Source organism: Silurus meridionalis, chromosome 3, assembly GCF_014805685.1.
Source record: "Silurus meridionalis isolate SWU-2019-XX chromosome 3, ASM1480568v1, whole genome shotgun sequence".
In the NCBI taxonomy this organism is placed as follows: Eukaryota; Metazoa; Chordata; class Actinopteri; order Siluriformes; family Siluridae; genus Silurus; species Silurus meridionalis.
Window position 1 is genome coordinate 23,991,629 of NC_060886.1, and position 21,284 is coordinate 24,012,912.

The window sequence follows — 21,284 nt, forward strand, 5'->3', positions numbered from 1 at the left end:
TTGATGTCAGCATTATTCTATGCTGCCGAGACTTTTTGTATGGCCATCTGAGAACTTTAACACAAATACCAAAAAGAAAATAGCTTTTTCTCAGAATTTATATGTGTGCAAGACAATCCTTTCACAAACTGTATGAACGAGTTGGAAAAACTGATCTGTCTCAGCTTGTTACAACATTCAGTGTTAAATGGAAAAAGGAAAAAAAAAAAGTTAGGGGCTTTCTTCCTGTGTGTATTCAGAGTAAATGCAGCATGTCAAAAAGGGGATTTATTACCACCCCAGAGAAAAGAAAACCTTCTCACAGACATGAAAATGTCTCTGTCCGACAAGGACAGTGATATCTGGCCATGCTTATTTTTTACCACTAAATACTATAAGTTTCCTCTGAGAAATGCCACTAGAGTCAAATGTTCACAAATAAAAACAGAGCCATGTATCAGTCAAAATGTGATTCGCCCTATGAGGCTGCTGCTCCCTGTCCATCTTTGTGATGAGCTTGGAGAAATGACAAAGACAGAAGAACAAGGCTTCATAGGAGTTTCTGGTTGCCAAGTGCAGAAGAGACAATTCCTTTGCCAAGTATTATTAACCAGACAAAAAAATCCCCCAGTAGAAAAGTGTCAACAGAACGGCAACATAAAGGCCACATTCATCAGTGCACAAAGGCACAGAGCTGGACGGAAGCAGCTGAAGTGAACATATTATGTCCATCTTATGCTCATGAAACAGACTAAAGCCAAAGGTGTTAAAGTCGATCAACCCTTGTACTCTTACATAAAGAATGCACACAACCGTAGCTCTGGGAAAAAAATACAGTGGTCCCCATGTTTAATCTGTCATGCACACTTTGATTTCATCCTCAAAGCCCAGCCTGTTGAATTAAAGTAGCATTAAGTGACTGTAGTAATGTCTTTTGTACCCCATTATCTTCTGTTGACAGAGGTTTTGTGAAAGGGGCTCTGCATCAGTGACTCTGTAATGTCATGAAAGCAAACCTCTGACAGGCCTATCCCATTCATGGAACTATTGCTTTAAACATTCCGGATTCAGTACCACCCCGAAACCTAGCATGGAGGTCATTCTTGTCTGTTTTTTTAGGTGAAATATAGTAATATGTTAATTCATGAATCAGATTTCAACTTCACCTACATACATATCAGATGATCATGACGGTTGCCAGCCTATAATCTTCCGTGACACAAGTTAAGAGCTGCCCTTGATAAATTGGGAAAATTAGATCTCCTGTCTGACTTGGGTGACTGTAAAGTCAGAAACCTGATGCGCATTTTTTTGTGCTTTCATTCAAAGCACTTAATGTAGTCTCGGAACAGCTTACACCTCACTCTGTAATATGTAACTGTAGGCAAGAATCGTTCCTTCTTCTTCTCTGAAAGGCAGCAGAAGCTTATAGGATTTAACAGATGAGTTAATGAAAGACTATCTCATGTCTACTCTATTGTAACTTCTTTTTTTATTTCAAAATGGACATGGATTTGAATTTCCGTTTATAATAGAGCTTGAATGAATTCTAGAACGAAGTAAGACTAACTTGGAACTAAAGAAAGAAATTTTAGCAAAGACATTCAGATCTGCACTGCTTTCCAATACAAACAGACTTTTGTTTTGTCTTCTTTGAATCCTAAAAGCCATAAGCAGACATTTCTCCTAAGTTCCAGATCACATTCTGTGTGTCTTCTCTCCTTTTCTCTCTGTCCAAATGACTAGCTACATGTATTTTGGGTCAAATGTCCAAACACCAAATCTGTTACAGTATCAAATCACTCCTAGTTTACTCATGTTCTCCCTGAGTTTCCCTGCTTTCAATGGCTATATTCATGGAGCAAACTAACAAAAACAGTCCTATTCAGCCTTTGAATACTTTACAAAAGGACAGAGGCATCTGTCATACATATGATATGCATTATTTTACTTAAATTGACAACTAAAACGATTTGGGGATTCAAACAATGACAAGAGCAATCATGGATGTAAGTTGGTCTTGAAAGTTGATAGGGGCGGAAAGTTACCTAGTGTCAACAACACATGATTGGCATAGGTACCTTCCCATATTTGCTTAAGGATACATGCTGGAGTGGTAGCATGCTTGTTGTTTTTAAGGTAGTATGTTATTAATGTTACATTACTAAAATTATAATCTCTATTAACACTTGCTAGCTAGATCCTATACCTATGCTGTACTGTAATACATACATTTTAATTTATTGCACAACACTGCATATTAGATGGAGAGAACATTTACTTAACGTTAAAAGATTTAGATGATCAGTTTCACTATGTTTTAAATGAATTCTGCAAGAATAAGTGGAATTAGTAAAGCATGTCTTCAAAAGAAGATTGTGGTGGTGGTGGGAATTTAACAAAATAACCCTGCACACACCTTTAGTTTAAACTAGCTTCTAGCATCTGACTAGAGGACATAGTTGATCAGGTAAAACGATCCTCTGCTTATGGTAGGGATGTTTCAGCTATTATAAAAGTTAGTAGCATGTAAAATGTCCCTACCATCACAACCTATTTCTACCTGTCGATTTTATTGTAAGTTAGAAGTACTGTACAGTACGTGGACATCATTCTCTACTTTACATTTCTACTATACTTCTGGGCTTGTTGTTGTGTCTGTAGTTTGCTTTTGTTAACTAACATTCCATCTATTGCTTATGTGATAAGAAACATAAATGTCTTTACATGGCACACAAGGACTCCCCATATATGCCCAATAAGATCTTCTAAGGAAACACAGCTCCATCATGTCCTGCATTTCAAAAGGAAATACAAAGATCTGATGCCATCTCAAGCACGGTTTCCCAAGAAATTGGCAACTTTGAAGCATTTCCTTCAAGATTGTGTTTAGCTGACTTTTAATTGATTCTAATTGCTTAGATCATAGAAAACATTTCTTTACAACCTAATTAACAAAGTATCTTAATAATGCACATAAACACTGACGTGTCTAGATTACAATTATACATATGGGCAAGGACAGCATCTACAGAAATAATAAGTTCTGAAGAAGTATTTTCAAAAAGCCCTTGCACTTAGGAAAATTTGCTGTAACTTTTACAAACTAGGTTTATAAGACTTTAACAGTGTTCTTTATGCCTGTAAGCCTCCAAGTATATGAGGTTTCAGTGTCTACAGTGTAACTGAGGTGTTAGGATGGGTTGTCCTTATAGATCCAGAGTTGCTGCACCAGCAGGAGACAGCTCATCCAGGGAAACACAAATCAGGGGTTTCATTCAAGAGATATGGAAACTAGTTGACATTTCTGCATACTTAACGATTGTGAGAATGGTATTCCACTATGGAATAAAACCCATATAGTGTAAGTTAAGAGAGTGAGTAAGTTTTGTATATATTCAAGAACTGGTAGGAAGCACATGGTAAAAAAGTGTGACCAATCTTCTGGGTGGTCTGCAAAGGAAGGCTGAAAGAATCTGCCAATTTCCTGGTTGAACCATTTTACTTTTGCTTGCAGATTGTAACCTGAGGTGAGACTAATGGACACCCCTAGCTTTTCTTTAAATGACTTTCATACTAGAATTATGAAATGGGGCCCTTCTAGCATGCCTGGGTCTAGTGGGAGGGTTGAGGGTTCCAAAATCTAAAATTATAAGTCCAAAAGGTCAAAATAAAAAAATTATCTAAAGACTGTAAAACTGTTTGCACATTATTCCATTATTAACTCAAACTAAAATCTTGTTTGTGAACATAAGATCGAAGGGGCATTATAAAAACATTATGCTTTATGCTTTCAGAAGTTTTTCATACTTGTCAGGTGGCAAGATTAGATTAGATAATTAGATAATTAAGAGATCTGTAAATTTGTTGTATAATGGAAAGCTGTGGAAATTGTTTTGCAACAACCTGCTTCTTTATGGATATGCACTGGTTCAAGTCATCATGGTGCATCCATTTTATTGCTGAAGGATTCTGTCATGAATACCCACATATTTTTTAACAAAAACAGTTTAATAAAAAAGTACAGTGATCAAAATCAAAGGGGGAGGCATATGAAAATCTGGAAATGGACAGACCTGGATAATATACTAACAATATAAAGAAAAGTCAGAAATGTATGTGATGTGGTGAGTTGAATATGTGAGTTGAATATGTTTAGAATCATACATGATTAACATTATGCAGTCACTATTCAAAAATGGTATCCAATACCGATAATCATTGTACCACAACATCATTGCACAATACTTGCACTATAATGATTTTTAGAAATGTTTATAGAAGCCTTTATTGTGATTCCATATTATTTTAACCCAAATGTCAAATAAATGATCAGATTGCATTTTATTGGCTACCAACTGTAATGCACTTTTCCACTTTTATGTCTGAAAGCCAGTTGGCTACCTTCCTTTCAAAGAATGTTAAAGTAATGGGCAGAAAAGATCAATAATTGTAAATCTAGTTTTATCATATTTGCCTATTTGGTAAAACAGGTTTATTTTCGGGTCATAAGACAAACTAACAGATATAAATATAGGCATTTTTCTTATTGTTTAGATGCAAATCCTTTGCAGTCAATGGATACATGATGTCTGAAACTAATGAACATCCCTAAAAGTTTCCACGCTTGAGGTGCTTTTCCAGGCCTTCACTGGACTCACCTTCAGTTGCTGCATTTTTGTGGGTTTTTCTGCCTACGGTAAATAAACAACAGTATGAATTAAATGACTGACTTAGCTACTTAAGAAAAAAATAAACTTTTGTCAAGGTCACAAACATATTTTAGGTGTGTAAACATAAGCAGGTAAAAGCAGCTATCACCTGTTATTTAAAAACTGCTGTGGATCAGTCTCATAATTTTTAAACAGGACTTAAAACTGATTAAACACATACAATATTTTCAGGTTATATACCAGTGGTTGATTTTTCCACAGCAGTACTGAAATGGGCGGGAATGATATAATGTGGTTTGGCACGAGCCAGACGATATATCCTCTTTATTGCCTGCCTCAGGACATCTTTCTATTCAAGTGTGTATGGAAGAGAGGCACTTGCGGTGGTGCAATAAAGATGATATACATATATACACTGTTCTTCTTTATATACATTACACAAAGTATAACTGCACATGGATTCAGAGATTCTCTCAGTGAACTTTTGAGTAAGTAAGGCATGGTAAAAAAAAATGCTATCCCTGTCATTAGCTCATAAGCTGTAAAATACTCCTTTCCTTTTTGTTTCTGAGTCTGTCATTGTGTAACACTTCTTTTTTTCCATAAATATAAGGCTATGTGGACGAGAGACCTGAAACCAAGGTGTTACATGAGGTCTGTATTTTTAAAACAAGCCTTCACGCATTGTTATTCCTCACCAGAGTTGTTCGATTTGCATGGTTAAAACCTATATATATATATATATATATATATATATATATATATATATATATATAGTGAAAAGTGAATGCTCTGGATTATAGTTATTTTGCAAACTTTGAAATTCTAAACCAGCATAGCAGAAGAGAAACAACCCAGCTGGGCTACTGTACAGAAATCTTTGTTATGTCACTGCAACCAGCAGGGATATGGGGTTTGTTTTATAAAGATGGGATCTAAGAAAAACAGATGGTATTCTTCTCTAGGTACAAAAATGGCCTTCAGCGCCAGATGAAAGGTGAGAGACAAGGATAGAGGGGTGTGGTATGGCAATAGGTAGCTTGTTTTCTTCATCTTACCTCAGTTGTTTTTCTCACGGGAGCTCTTTATGTCTTGGCATGGCCTACCTATGACGGTACAGCTGGCAGGGAAGGGGTGGCTTAACTTCTGGTCTTGTTAAAGCATTCTGCCTCAGAGATAAGAGCAAAGTGTGGAGCCGACACTGTGACAGGAGGGAATGTGTTTTTGTATGCTACTGTAATACCATCCAGACAGAAAGAGGAGACTCGCAAAAAGCACAATATTCATTGAGATATAGACTGCAGTTACCTGGATAACAATGTGCATTCATAAATGATAACCCACGCAGGTGAATCAGATCAAGGTATTAAACAAGCAAAAGCATGCTGTGCCTATAAATCTTCACTGAAAGATCTCTGTCTTTCGTATCCTGCTTGAAACTAAGCTACATTATGCTGATTATTCAAGAGTAAACACAAACTCCCTCGACTAAATCTCCTCTAGAATGTATAAATCCCCCTGCTCTCTGCACGCAAATTGCAACCAACAACACATTAAACCTGACGTTTCTGCCTCAACAAGTCTGAAAGCGGAAACGTCAGGCGTGCCATTATGTGCCATTAAGAAAGTTTGTGTGGTACCACACTATAAAATTTTTTAAATGTGCACATAGTGCATTGTTTAAAGCAATCTGACAAACATATTAAACAAACACTGCACTGTTTTCCACATATACTGTACAAACACTCCTCTTTCCACTGAACTACCTGCTACAGGTACATGTGTTTTTCAGGGTTGTGCAATCTGTCATGTCGTTCAACCCCTAAGTAATGCCCATACCACACCAGTCATGTGATTTATTTTTCTTTGAAAGATGAAAGCAAAGCATAAGTGTCCTCTGATGTTCAGCAAACTGTTGGTAAAAGTGCCAAATAAGTATGATTGATTAACTTATTCATGTGTGCAGGTGTGTGTAGGATTAGAAACAAAAATATTACTATAGTAGCAGGATTGTATGCTTTATATGTATTGATTTAGATTGATAAATGTTTCAATGTTGCTTGATTTGACTAGATATACAATATATATATATATATATATATATATATATATATATATATATATATATATATATATATATATATATAATAGGACTGTTAATTGTTTAAATTTCATGATTATATATATATATATATATATATATATATATATATATATATATATATCTCCAGTGTCAGCTCTTTGTTAACAGTCACAAGTCACATAAGACACATAACAAAAATGATAACATGAGCTACCAGGTGTTAAAAAAACAATCCTTTAGAAAATGTTGTTTCTGAAAAATAATCAACCTGCTTGTATACGATATTTTCATATACCATTACATTATGCATTTTTTTAAGTACATGACAGACAGACAGACAGACAGACAGACAGACAGACAGACAGACAGACAGACAGACAGACAGACAGATAGATAGATAGATAGATAGATAGATAGATAGATAGATAGATGCAATAATATGGAAAAATATACAAAGGTTGTTCCACATTCCTTTAAGGGACAGCTTCATTCACATACAAGCTCATCTGCACATCAAAGTGAACTTGTTCAGGTCTCATAGCTGCCCAGACTCACATGTGGGCTGTGTTTGGTGGTGCATGCAATCAGTGGAGGGCATTGCACTTGCACCATGGAGGCGTATCATCATAGTTTGCTTTGGATACAGCTGCCTGAACTACAAGTAGGAGAAAGTAGCAGTGTCTGGTGCCACCTGCACACAGACACACACAATTTGTTCAAACTTGAAGATGTCCACCATTCTCATAAACATAGCAAGAACCTGCTGGACTATAGTATAACTATTGGCCAGTAGAGAACAAGGTTTCTGCTCTGTACACAGATGACCAGAGAAAAGCTACAATGTGAAAGTTAGCTCTGTAAGATAAGTAGTGGTCCCCCTGTTTCATAGCAGCCACTCGTTTCATTATACCTGTAAATCTTTACCTATTAATGCTGATTACTATCCATAAAATTGGACAGCAATTCTTTTTAAGTGGGATAATACGATTTGTTTAGAATTCAAAATGTCAAATTCTATTAAAGTTAATAAACACCATGCAAACTAAAAATCTCAGGCAGGTCACAGAGAACTTTTTTGTTCAAGTCTCGGAAAGTTGATTAAATAACTTGAATGCTGCAGACCCATGCAGCTAAGATCATATATCTTCAAACTCACAAATATTACAGTGGGTGTGTACAGAGCAGTACTGTGCAAATAGCTAAATGCTTACCAAAGATGCATTTTTTTACAATACAAAACAACCATACGACTCCACACTTGGTTGTTATACAAAGAACATAATGTTTTCACATAAACAACTGAACTGAACTTAAACACAATTATTTCTTTAATTTACAAAATTACCTGAAACTACACTTAAAATATATGTATGACTGAGGGAACCACTTTTTGCTTTTAATTTCACAAAAACTCACAGCAGTGCCATATAAGTTATGTCATACTGCAAAATTCAATTAGAAAGCTCTGCAGTGACATTTCTTCCAAGACCGACAGGATCCGATGATGAAATAGGGGTATTACAATACACGCTCTGTTACCCCTGCTCCCCAACAACCAACCCCTCCTTGTCCGCTCCATAGCCACTTCAACCCACATAGACCACTGTACAGGGTTCTTATCAAAAGCACAGGCACAATTCTTACACAGTACAGGATGGATCCGATTGGTCACAATGTTACTGTGTATGTTGAGCTTAAATAGCAATTGCTGCACGATTCAGTTCAATAGATATATTTCTAATATACTGTAACTATGATTAAAGCATGGATATGCAATAAAAAAATTGTTCACATTAACACTTCCCTGCATATTTTATAAGAAAGATTCAATAGATTAATTCTAATGTGCCATGATTGTTGAATTTTTTTAACTTCTGACCTCAGGCTGGCATTAAGCAGTAACCACCAAACAACCTAAAAAACAAATAATGTGCAGTTCCTGGAGAATTCTTCTTAAGACAAATGAGCAGGACAAAAGAGGGACTCATGAAAACGATACCAAACATAAAATAATGATCATCTAGATAACAATACACAGTATTTAGAATCAATCTAATGTGTCTATATTGTGGACTATATGTAAATATCTGCTGTCATATACCTTATTCAGGGGAATACTAAAAATATATATTTTTTTCCCTGAATCTTGAAACTTTTTTTTATTATTTTGCATATTTCCTGCAAAACAATGTCACCTGCATCAAAGATCATGGCTGCAGGTCTATCCATTTGAAACCATACATCTGGCTGAGAGGTTCTTCTGGAGTGAAGATCAACATGGGCAACAGTTTATGAGTTCACACCATTACACATGGGAACAGTAGACACTCAGAAAGAAATGGTACCAAACGTAATCTTTCATTATCACCGGTCCCTTCAAAAGCCCCTCATTACTTTAAATTAGAAATCTAAAATCATGTTTAGATTAAGTCACTACAGGTAAGTGTACACTATACCCAGATGAAGAGTCCAAGAGAAAATGGAAATCTATGGTTTTATTGGATGTTCAGGTATAAAAAAAAAAGTAGATTGTCCTACCTTAGCTAACAGCCTCTTTTTCTCTTTCTTTTTCTCTTCATTCTGATCCAAAGGCATCTGCAGAAAATCCTCTTCGCAGCAAATGAAGCTCACTGTGCATCCCATCCGGGCCGCTCCGGGAATCCCTCCCGAGTACCCATCCAAAACTCACCAACCCTGATCTAGTAGAAGCTCGCAGCTTCCCAAGCCTGCTCCTGAACAGGAACTTTAATGTGGTGTGCAACAGATGCAGGTTGTGTCGCCTTCTGTCCTCCGAAAGCAATAGGTGCGAAACTGCGCGCACGGTATTCTCCTTCTAGGAGCGAACTCGTTTCACTTCACTTCACTCCACAGCTTCTTTTTAATATCCACAGTAAATAACACCGCGATCATGGGAGGTGTGCGCACTTTTCCCACTTAAATTCCTATTCCCAATCCCGCCTTTAGGCGTCTCCACACTTGTCCAGGAAGAGGAAGGTTTGCAGTGGGGCAGAAGTTGCGATCTGGGGTGGGATTTACACCCGCGCCTCACTGATTCCTCTATTAATATCAAGTGAATTAAAATAATAACTTAATGTCAGAATGACTTCAAATAGACCAATAGGTTATGTCGTATTGAACATGATCACATCCAGATAAGCATCAACACGATTGTTAATGATGATGATGGTGATGACTATATTACACTTATTAGTATTTGATTTTAGGAACCAAAAGAGCAATCAGGAGAAAGGTGTGGCAAAAAAATTAAAATAAATAAATGCTTTCATAACTAAGAATCCCTTTGAGGAGTCAGACTCAAAATGGAAATTCTGCTGGGAAAGGAAGTTGATTATAAATCATAGCTCTTCTACTTTAAGCAAAGCATAAAGATGTTCACTATGAGTGTTTTGTGAATAAGAGTCCTGGAAAAAAGAAACAAACAAAGGAATGTGTGATGATTATAGCAGAAGCTCTTAGCTACAGATCATTCATACAGTACATACAGTATCTATCGACTATAAAATTACCTAACCGAGCAAAAAAAATTAGATTTAAACATAAAATATTCCAGGGACATTTCTTTAGGCTGTGGGATTATCTCTGATCATAATTGGAGCATCACATCCTGGGAAGTGTGTCAACATCAGGCCCCACTGTCACATCATGTAATTATCAGAATTATAAAAAAAAAAAATGAATGAGTGAATTGGGCTTCAGACTCATGTCCATTCTCCTGTCCATTGCGAATAGCACCTAAAATGGACATTAATTACATTCTATTTTATATCATGGAGAGGGCCAGGTGTACGTATGTCATTCACTTGGGGAAGAGATGTCAGCAGGATACGTTATGAGAAAAAGACAAAACTGAGGACTCAGTGTTATTCTCTGGGATATGTTCTGTTATGGGTTAGGGAAACCTTGCATCCCAGCATTCTTGTGGATGTTAATTTGACATGTACCACCTATACTCTTCAACACGATAACAAACCCTGCCACACTGCAAAAATTGTTCAGGGATGGTTAAAAAACCTAACAAATAGATGTTTGCAAGGTGTTATCTCAATTTAATTTACTATCTGCGACATTTGAAGTCCAATCCATGGAGGCCCCATTTCACAATTTACAGGGTTTAAAGGATCTTCTGCTACTGTATGTCCTATTAGTTAAAGGTGCTATAAGATCACTATTAGTGGTGTTTGAAAATAAAATGAGTATTCCTTTATGACTATATTTTGGCCAATATAGCCTGTATTAGATAATCAGTTCTTACACATTGTTAAATAATTGGTAGTTCTCTACTCAAGAAAAAGGGCAATAGTTACATTGTGAAATTATTAGTTCCAAAACATAAATCATACTATTTCACATCTGAAACATTAATTGAAACATAAAAGTTAAATTTTTAATAAAGTCTTGTGGCCTTTGTTGAGTCTTTTAACCACACATATATCCTAAAGTATTCAGTGGTAGAATGGCTGATGAGAAAAATTAATACTTCATACAAACATCAACCACATATTAATGACGTCCTTTTTTTCACCCATGTTTTGTATGTGCCATATCCTGGGTGCTGATGTTTGCTAAGGTCAGACTGAACATGAACTGACAAGCAATAGCGCCAATAAGAATTTCCTTTCTCTTAGTGTGTTCTATATTCTAGACATTAGTTCCTGCATACTTTAATTCAGATTGCTTTTCCCACCTGACCTCCAGTACTTCTTTTCAACAATTTTTCTGTCAAGTAATACAAACATAGGAGTGGTATGAATTGTTCATGTGGATTAAAGTATCTTACGCTGTTCATTTTTGTGAACAATTATGAGTCCTGAAGCTATGTGCCATAATTCCTTTCTTTTTTGAAGCTTTGTCACTTTTTAACCTGTTTAAAAGAATTCAAACCAAATTGATCTCTGAATCCCATAAGATCTCTGAGCACACAGCTCAGAGCACACATAGCTACCAAACAGGGCCATGTGTTTGCTGTTCTTCAGATAGTCTTACTATTGTTAGAAATAAAAACTAAAGGATGTAAGTGTCTGTTATCTTAGATAGCTACACATTTGGAGTCTATTTAGACCCTCAAAACCTTTTAAAAATGCCACCATTAAAGACCAATGAACCCTTTATAACCATGTTCCAGAGCTACACCTCTCAAGTCTCCAAAGTCTGAATTTGGTATTTTTTGTTAGAAAGCACAGCACTATGAGCAGGAGACTTTATCTGGTCATTTGACCAGATTTGCAACCAATCTTCTGTACAAAACAACCTCAGAAACATTGTGTTTTAACTGGTTTAAACAAAACTCTTAATAGTCCAAAAACTGTGCACTGTACTACACTAAACTCACCTTAATGATACTTTAGTTGTCACTCTAGTGTGCCTTTTTAGTATTTGCCTTTATATTTGTGGAGTTTAAAAGAGCAGTTTTTCCAAAGTTACTAACAAAAAAAATCAATAATTATTGATTCAGATTAAGAGTAAGAATACTGTGGGTCTAAAAAGCCTTTTAAGAACGGTATAGTTCTAGCAAAAGTCATTTTAAATGAGAATTTAGACAGGAAACATTAAGAGAAAAGATCTGTATCAAGCTGTAATTTCTTTCACTTCCCATCTGCTGTTATTTATTCTCTCTGTTTGCTTCACAACCAATAAATAAGGAACAGGCAAACACTCCATCTATAATTTGGTGATTTTATATGATTTTTATCAGATTTTATTTTAATCTATTAAACCTTTAATGTGGACTAAAATGTGAAGGGTCAATGATTTGCACTGAATAAAGACTTGTCTGTAAGGGAAACTAGCGGTGTTTTACACTTGAGAGGATCAGAGTATGTGTGTTATTTGGAGACATACGAAGACATAAGAATAATAAGGGATAAGATACCAAATTTGACTCTGAGATGAGACTAGGGAGAGTTATCTTAAACAATGGCAAGGGCACAGGCCATGAAACTGACATACTGGATAGATCTTGGTTTGAACAGTGGATATGATCAGGATCTGAGACTAACAGATGTGTGAATAAAGCTAATCAAAGCTTTGGGGCTAAACCTGAATTTTTTAAAAGCCCAGGCCCATGCACGAGCCATGCACTAAACTGGGCAGTAATGAAACACACAAAAAAGTAAAATGAACAATTTTATTGGGAATTGGAGATACTATTTATTTACTAAAATAACATTATATCTGTTGCTATAGTGTATAAATTTTTATAAGTTGCAATGACAAATGGATTTTTGCATAATGACTTAAAACAACACTACCATAAATCTAGCTCAGCTCATCTAGATCAGCTGCATGTCATTGTACTGACTGATGCACAATCTCGTATATTGATAGATTGATGCTTGTATATTCTTTGTTATGTATTATGAGTTTGTACATTCCACAATGCCATGATACCCTCACCTTGCTTGATAATGAATGCAAAACTGCAGTCAGAGATCAGAGATTTCCTCTGAAGTGTCCAGAGAAGAAAGTGCCATCTGGTTTCTATTGATTTAGGGAGCCAGATGCACTTCTGCAGGCAATCTTCTGTTTTTACAGCTACATCAGCAGACAGAGAGGATAAACCAGCATAGTTCTGACAATCCTTTCATTTTACTTTGTTTGGTGGACTTACAGGTGGAATTGAACTAGTGTGTTTTCATGCATTTTTGTACTCATTCAGTCAACACTTGTCTCCTGACTGATAATCAGCCATTTTAGGTTGTATTAGGGTCCTTATTAGAGGGTGAATTACAAGTCACAGATTCACTAATTTGGCACTGTTGGACCCAGAATCATTAAACCTGAACTCCCACTCATATACTGTCTGCCTTGTAACTTAATTTGTTAAGTGTTCAGTATAAAAAGTGTTTAAAATGTATATTTAGATAATGGCACATTATATGATGTATCTATTTTCCCTTCCATCACAATTTTGGGAATGTGTCAGTACTAAATTGCACACGAAATTACATCTCATACATTCAAGGTTTGCTATTTTTTCTAGTAAAAAAACACACTTGCCAGTTTTTCTAATAGTATCTAGACCTATAACCTAGCATTTATAAAGGGAAAAAAAAAAACTGATTAATGTGATATAGTGATGAGTTGTTGTGATGTAATGTAACTGCAACAGGCAATATGAAGACCGTTTTCAATAGAATAATCACTTACAAATAATAATAATGATGATAAATAAAATCATTGTGTATGGCACAATTTTCACTGTTGTAACAAATGTGTTTCACAACAAAAAGTAACACCAGAAGCAAGAAGTAAACACAACTTGTTTTGTCTTGTGTGTTGATTACAGTATGTGTACAATCATCACTACTGCACATGTAACATAACTAAACTTTGACTACACTCATGTCAAAGTAAAGATATAATTGTATATGTAATGTAAAACTGACTTAAATAAGCTATTTATGTAATTTATTGAATTATGAATGAATTTCTGATCATTTCAATAAATTCAATAAATTCAAGTGATTCATGTTTGGTTTCTTGTTCATATTGATACTAAGCCAGTATGTGATTGTTTTTCAAAAGCACGCACAGTATTTGTACTTTTCCAGTTCGCTTTTCCCCGGATCTATTTTCAATTACATTTTTACAAAAAGTTAGCATTTTGTTTAGCCTGTATTTGCGATTTTGTGACCCCATACCCAAATCAAATACTTTTTAATATTTGGAGCTTGCTAACACTTTTCTATCTATGTCCTAACTGTAATGAGTTGGTACAAGAATAGAAGAAAATGCCTTTCAGATATTAAGCCGATGCCCAATATCAAGACTCCCAGAGTCCAGGCTGGCACAAAAGTCCCTCTGTGTTAGCAGAGTCAGTGTTCAGTCCAGTGCAGCTCTTATTTCTGGTCGGCTCATGCTTCTCTTGGACACTTAAACCCACAGGTGCTGAGAGGCAATGCCTGCATGCATATCTCTGGCCCACTGCATTCTTAGGGAGCCATTTGATACGGAGAGAATTAAAACATCCGGCTGCCTCTTACCACACTGTGTATAACTCATTCCTTACTCAGGAAACCTGAAATGAAGCTGCATAATCAATTTCCTTACCAGATGTGTATGAAAGGCTTTGTTTGTCTTAATGTCCTTTTATGTCTTTGTTACATACATCTCTATTGAACTAGAAAACGCTTGCCTAGTGAAAGAGAAAAAAAAAAAATAGGCATTGAGTTGCTATACACTTAGATAATGTTTCAGCTGGTTTATAACCTGTATTATATATATATATATATATATATATATATATATATATATATATATATATATATATATATATATATATATATATAATTAAATAAATGAGTTTCTAGATTAATTACGAATATCGAATTTATGATCATATCAGGTGTAATAAATAATAAAGTTCAGGTTTTGCTCAAGCAGAAATACTTTGCCAATTTGTCAACAGGTACCATTTTTTTCCTCTAATAAAGATTTACCCATAGTATATTTTACTTGTTGTATGTTGAACATTTTTTAAACACAATTAGTTCTAATTTTATAACAAATATTGGTTACGGTTTGTTGAACAAAACAAAACAAAAATGCTTATAATACAGGGAAGTGCAAAATCCTTAATGAATCAGTTTTTTTATTTGTATAGTGCTTTTTACAATGGACATTGCCAAAAAAGTTTAAAACTTATAATAGCAGAAATCATTTACTTTTAGGCATACATTTAGATAGAGAGAATAAGTAAAAGATAGAAAGAATAAAAACTTGTACTCAAGTAGGATCAAAAGTAATTGGTATAAATGAGATATTTGGTCTGAAACATGGGAAGCCTGAAACAAGTCAAAGGTCAATTTTACACATTTGCACTAAGGCACAGGTGAGCAATATAATGATAGCATCTGGAATTAGGTGACATTAAAGTAGAGGATTTACTACAACAAAATGGAAACTGCGATATCAGTCAGAGTCTTTAAAGGCAGTGATTAAATCAGTGTCACTGTATCGACTGGATACAATAATTTCCCATGTGAACTATGTGACAGACACTAAACTACAAAATATAAAGCATTTATAATTAATATTGCTGCACTATAAAAATAATGAATAGTTATTGTCATTGGAATTAAAATGAATGCATGTACTTATGTATTATCTTAATGTTTTAAGATATAAAAGAGAAAAACGGTCCTGAGTTTGTATCTTTGATGGTCACTGTAGGAAAGTGACAGTCATATGTAGTACAGGTTGTTAATAAGTGAGTGTGCAGGCTGTCATGTGAAGTGACAGAGACCATAATGGTGCACACACACACACACACACACACACACACACACACACACACACACACACTTGTTTTTGCTACATGGTGGGGACTCCTGACTGGGTGGGGCCACCGATTTCTAAATACATTAAGGCCACAATTTTTTTAGACATCTCTTTTGAAGTTTTTGTTTCCCAAAATTCATCTTTATTTTCAGAAGTACACAAGTTTAGAGAGTTCAATTTTTGTCGTTTTTTTCTATTCTGGTGGGGACGTCTATTTTGTCTTACCACCCACCACCTCTAGGTGTCACTATTATAAATTATCTGCAGATTATCCAATTTATATGCAATTATAACTAACCCAGAGGGACAGCGCATGTAGGATGTTTTGGTGACAAGGTGAGGGAGGCGAGATTGAGATGGTTTGGACATGTGCAGAGGAGAGACATGAATTATATTGGTAGAAGAATGCTGAGGATGGAGCCGCCAGGTAGGAGGAAAGGAGGAAGGCCAAGGAGGATGTTCATGGATGTGGTGAGGGAAGACATGCAGGTAGTTGGTGTGAAAGAGGCAGATGTAGAGGACAGAGGGGTATGGAGACGGATGTTTCGCTGTGGCGACCCCTAATGGGAGCAGCCGAAAGAAGAAGAAGAAGATATGCAATTATAACTGTGTATAACATTAACGAAGATGAAGATTAAGTTTAGACCAGAACTGAAGTGTTGTTTAAAATGGAGAATTGAGCTGGTTATTTCATCATCTCTTGTACCTAAATAGACAATTTCTAAGAAAGTAAACAGTAAAAAAGCCTTACCTCACTTCCTGTTTAACACATTCAATTCTCTTCAATTCTGAGAGTCTGAAAAGTTCCACATTTTGGTATCTACAACACTTATGTTATATGACAAGCAGGATATGTTCATGTTCATTTACACCATTATGGTCTAAAATAAATAATGATCTGTGCATTCTGGAATCTATTTAAATTAAAACAGAACAACATGCATGTTGTAAGATATGTTGTGATGTGTTGTGATGTGTTGCAAGATATATTGCTATATAATATATCTATATAAATATTAGGTAGAAGTAGAAGATATTTTATTTACAACCATGATTAACATCCACCTGAAAAGTTTGGACATTTGAGCAATTCCAAGTAAAACAAGAATCTGTGACATCTGAATTCTCTTAAACATTTATTTGTCAGCAACTCAAATGTTTCTGAACATGTTGCCTTTAACAAACATATGAAAAAAAAAACCCATCCATTAAAGGCTTTTCACCTTCACATTTTTCACTTCATGGAATCAATGCAATTTTTTACATAAAATTGGACTGCCTCCCAACATCTCCCTTGAAGTGCTGCAAGGGATTTTTCAATGTACTCCATGCACTGGCCTTTACCAGGAACCTTACCAGAACTAATGTAGTCCATTAGAGTTTTTTCCGCAGCCTAGATCTCCTATGTAACCACTTTCTCTGTGGGTTTTATGAAAATCCTGAATAAAATAAATATCATATAGTTTCGCCTCTAGCTTTCCCATAATTCCCTACATTAGCTGACTACATACCTGCAGAATGTGAGGGTGGAGGTGAAGCATCGTTTTCTTTCTCGTTTTCAGAGTTTGATCCTTTAATGTCCATCAGTACTCTCTCTATTAAAGGCGGATAATGCTTTAGGGTGTTCTGCTCAACAGCTTCGAGCAATCTGACAAATAATAAGGGGAGAAATTGCAGAATGTTCCACTTTGCCTTGCTCAAATTTCGGAGGGCCTGGGATGAGACACACTCACTCCATTTAGTTTCGCAGATTTGTTTGAAGGCTTGCACATTGCTAAGGGTGTACTTATCAGCTGACATCATCGCCTCACATTTAATAATGTTTGTCATCTTCCTAAAGTTGTGCCCAAGCTTCAGAGCTAAAGATGTTGTTTTGTAAGGTCTTGTCTCCTCATTCAAGCCAGCCACACTGTAAACTGCTTCCACCATCCGTTTTCTTCTTCAGCATCATGACCTTCACATTTGAATTAACAGGTGAAGATAATTCTCCACTGTCATGTTTGTCAGATGTAGAAGACTGTCCAGTGTCTGTGTTAAATGAAGAGGATTATTTGGTTCCACTGCTCACCAATGAACTAGAATCTTGAAACCTCAACCTTGTGGGCATTTACTAATCGGTAACCCAACTCCTTACCTACTGAGCTAACACACTGAATTGTGTAAGCAGTCAAAAACCTAATGAACCAAGATGGCTTCTTTTCCATACTTCAACATCATATAACTCATATTAAAAGTAGGCCAAACAAGTCTTTAAAAAAAGACAATGAAATAAATCAATCTTTTGCATAGGTCTCTTTAATTAACAAATAAATTTACAGTTTATTGTCACAAAGTAGACAAACTATTAGACTATACTATTACTATACTATTACTATTACTACTGGCCAATCAGTACAAATCCTTTTTTTCCTTCCTTAGTGTCCAACTTCTTATACAGCTCCTCATATGATTTCCTTGGCTTTCGCCACATCCCTCTTTACCTGCTGCCGCATCTTCTTGTACTCCTGTCTACTTTTCTCATCACTCTGTCGGACCCCAATTCTGTTTTGCCAACCTCTTTCTCCTTATGCTCTCCTGCACTTCCTCATTCCACCACCACGTCTCTTTGTCTTCCTTTTTATTTCCAAATGGCACACCAAGTACCTTTCTAGCTGTCTCCCTTATCACTTCTGCAGTAGTTGCTCAATTATCCAGCATCTCTTTACCACCACTGAGCCCCCATCTGACCTCTTCCCTGAACCTTACACTACAGTCTTCCTTCTTCAGTTTCCACCATCTTCTTTTTCTTTCAGTCCTTACTCTCCTCCTCTTTTTCTTTACCTCCAATACCAGCCTACAGACCACCATTTGATGCTGTCTAGCTACACTGTCTCCTGTCAACACCTTACAGTCTCCCATCTCCTTCAGGTTGCATCTCCTACATAGAACAAAGTCCACCTGTTTGCACCTTCCTCCACTCTTATACGTCACCCTATGATCTGCTCACATCTGCCATTTCAATCCTTTTACTGCTGTTTCCTTCACCTACATGCCTACATGCCAAATCACCAATCATTCTTTACTAGGTACACTCTCCACCACTTCATCTAACTTACTCTAGAATTTTTCCTTCTCCTTCATCTTACAACCCACTTGTGGAGCATAGGCACTGATAAGATTTATCATCACCCCTTCAAACTCTCTTCACCTCCTCTACCCACTTACTTTACTCTTCCTTCAGAATCACCCCTACACAATTTCTCTTTCCATCCACACCATTAAAGAACAGTTTAAGCCCACCTCCAATTTTCCTGCCCTTACTCCCATTCCACTTGGCCTCCTGAACACACATGTCCACCTTTCTCCTCTCCATCATATCAGCTACCTCTCTCCCTTTATCAGTCATAGTACCAACATTTAAAGTGCCAACTCGAACCTCCACTTACCTCCACTTCTCCTTTTCCAGCTGTCTCTGTAGATGTCTTCCTCCTCTCCTTTGGCCAACAGTAGCCCAATTTCCACCGGTACCCTGTTGGCTAACAATACCTGTGGCGGTTGTTGGTAACCCGGGCCTTGACCAATCCAGTATGAATTTCTCTTTCATAATCCGCATATTTGATTTGGCACGTCTTATACTGGATGCCCTTCCTAACGCAACCCTCCCTGTTTATCCAAGCTTGGGACCGGCACTAAGAGTGCACTGGCTTGTGCATCCATAATGGCTGGGTTTAAACATTAAACTGTTGATTACTTTAAAACTAATCTTAATCTGGGAGATCACAGGAACATGCATGTGAATATTTGATCTGTTATATCTCAGATGTATTGCATGACTTTGGCAGAGAAAAGCTTCTGCTATAAAACATTCTTTACTTAACTAACTAAACCAGCATAATGGTGAAAGAATAGATTAAATAGGCTTTTGATGGAAGGTTTGCCAAGAAATGTTATGCCCTGTTGTAAAAGTATGTGAATTTAAAATACAAAAGAAACAGTAGCTTATTTTGATATATGGTGTGGCTGCAGTATTTTGTAGTTTATTTTTGAAACACTTGAAGTTAAAGTATTTGGTATTTTATTTTAAAATACAGTTTGATGTCTCTTCACCCAATCCTGCACACACACACTTTGACCACAGTATTACCTCACCTGGGTCACCAGTGTCTTATAAACTCTGTCTCTCAGCTCACAGCTTTGTGTTTAGCACAACTAAAAAGCAGATTTTTTTTTTTTTTACTACAAAGACATTTGTCTCTCATTTTCTCAGAATAATCACTGAACCAGTGTATACATAGTTTCAACCACTTGGAGGATCAACACCAATTCAGTAAATGGGTAAAGAAAATACTTAAAAGATGGATTCTTTCCACATGTGTCTTTCATGTATTGTTATTTTTTTTTTCTCTTTATTTGTTCCTGATGTAGGGTTGAATGAGGTTTATGTGGCATTTTAAAAGAATTTGTTTGTTTTGTCTTAGACTTCGTAACCAACAGTCAGTAAATCTGCTTCAATCAGCTTGCTGTATGAGCTACTGCAATCATATTTTAGCATATTAATTTACAGCGAGTTACTGTGACACTACAACTCATATTTAGTTGTAAAAAAATTAGCATTAAAAGATTTGTTTAATGCTGTCAAAATTTATTACCTTGAATTGGGAATGTTGAAAGTATGCGTAAAGATTGATTGGTTACAAAAGGTAATAACTTTTTATCAATGTCACAGGCATATAAGAGTTTTCTGCCACATAATAAATTTGCAGATAAATTTACAGATGAATGGAGGCACTGCAAATATGACCTTAATTATAACAAAAGACTAATAAAAAACAAACTATGAAATACTTTTAAAACCAGGCCATACTTAAATGTATTTGGGATCAATGCTGGATGACATTGTTACTAAATTATGTCTGAAAAAAATTTTCAAAAAATTGGTCAAATGGTGTTTATTCTGACAGTTGTTTTGGCCTCAAGGTAAATTACAGGTTTATATTAATGTGCTTATTCTAGTACACTATTGTTTCTGTAACAACATCTTATTTAATGATCTACTATAAAACCCGTGTCAAAGTTGAGAGAAATACTGTGGAGGTGATCTAATTCCGACCTTTCCACAATAATCTATCTGGATATATATATATATATATATATATATATATATATATATATATATATATATATATATATATATATATGGAATATTAAACATGTGTGCAAAGCATTGATACTCGTGTAACCTTATAATATACATGCACCTATTACAACCA

The 21,284-nt window shown here is 35.8% G+C and overlaps 1 protein-coding gene across 11 annotated transcripts in view; it reads right to left on the reverse strand.

Moving 5' to 3' along the window:
• The window catches only part of tns1b (tensin 1b), a 244,776-nt gene extending 235,154 nt beyond the window's left edge, over positions 1-9,622 (reverse strand). For 4 of the 11 annotated variants that reach the window (XM_046844816.1, XM_046844817.1, XM_046844814.1 and 1 more), the window contains exon 1: positions 9,274-9,622. In XM_046844816.1, coding sequence (XP_046700772.1) covers positions 9,274-9,378 — 105 coding nt within the window. In that variant the 5' untranslated portion in view covers positions 9,379-9,622. The remainder of the gene's footprint in view (positions 1-9,273) is intronic. The other 7 variants (XM_046844820.1, XM_046844811.1, XM_046844815.1 and 4 more) reach the window with 2 other exon arrangements.
• Positions 9,623-21,284: the final 11,662 nt, after the last annotated feature.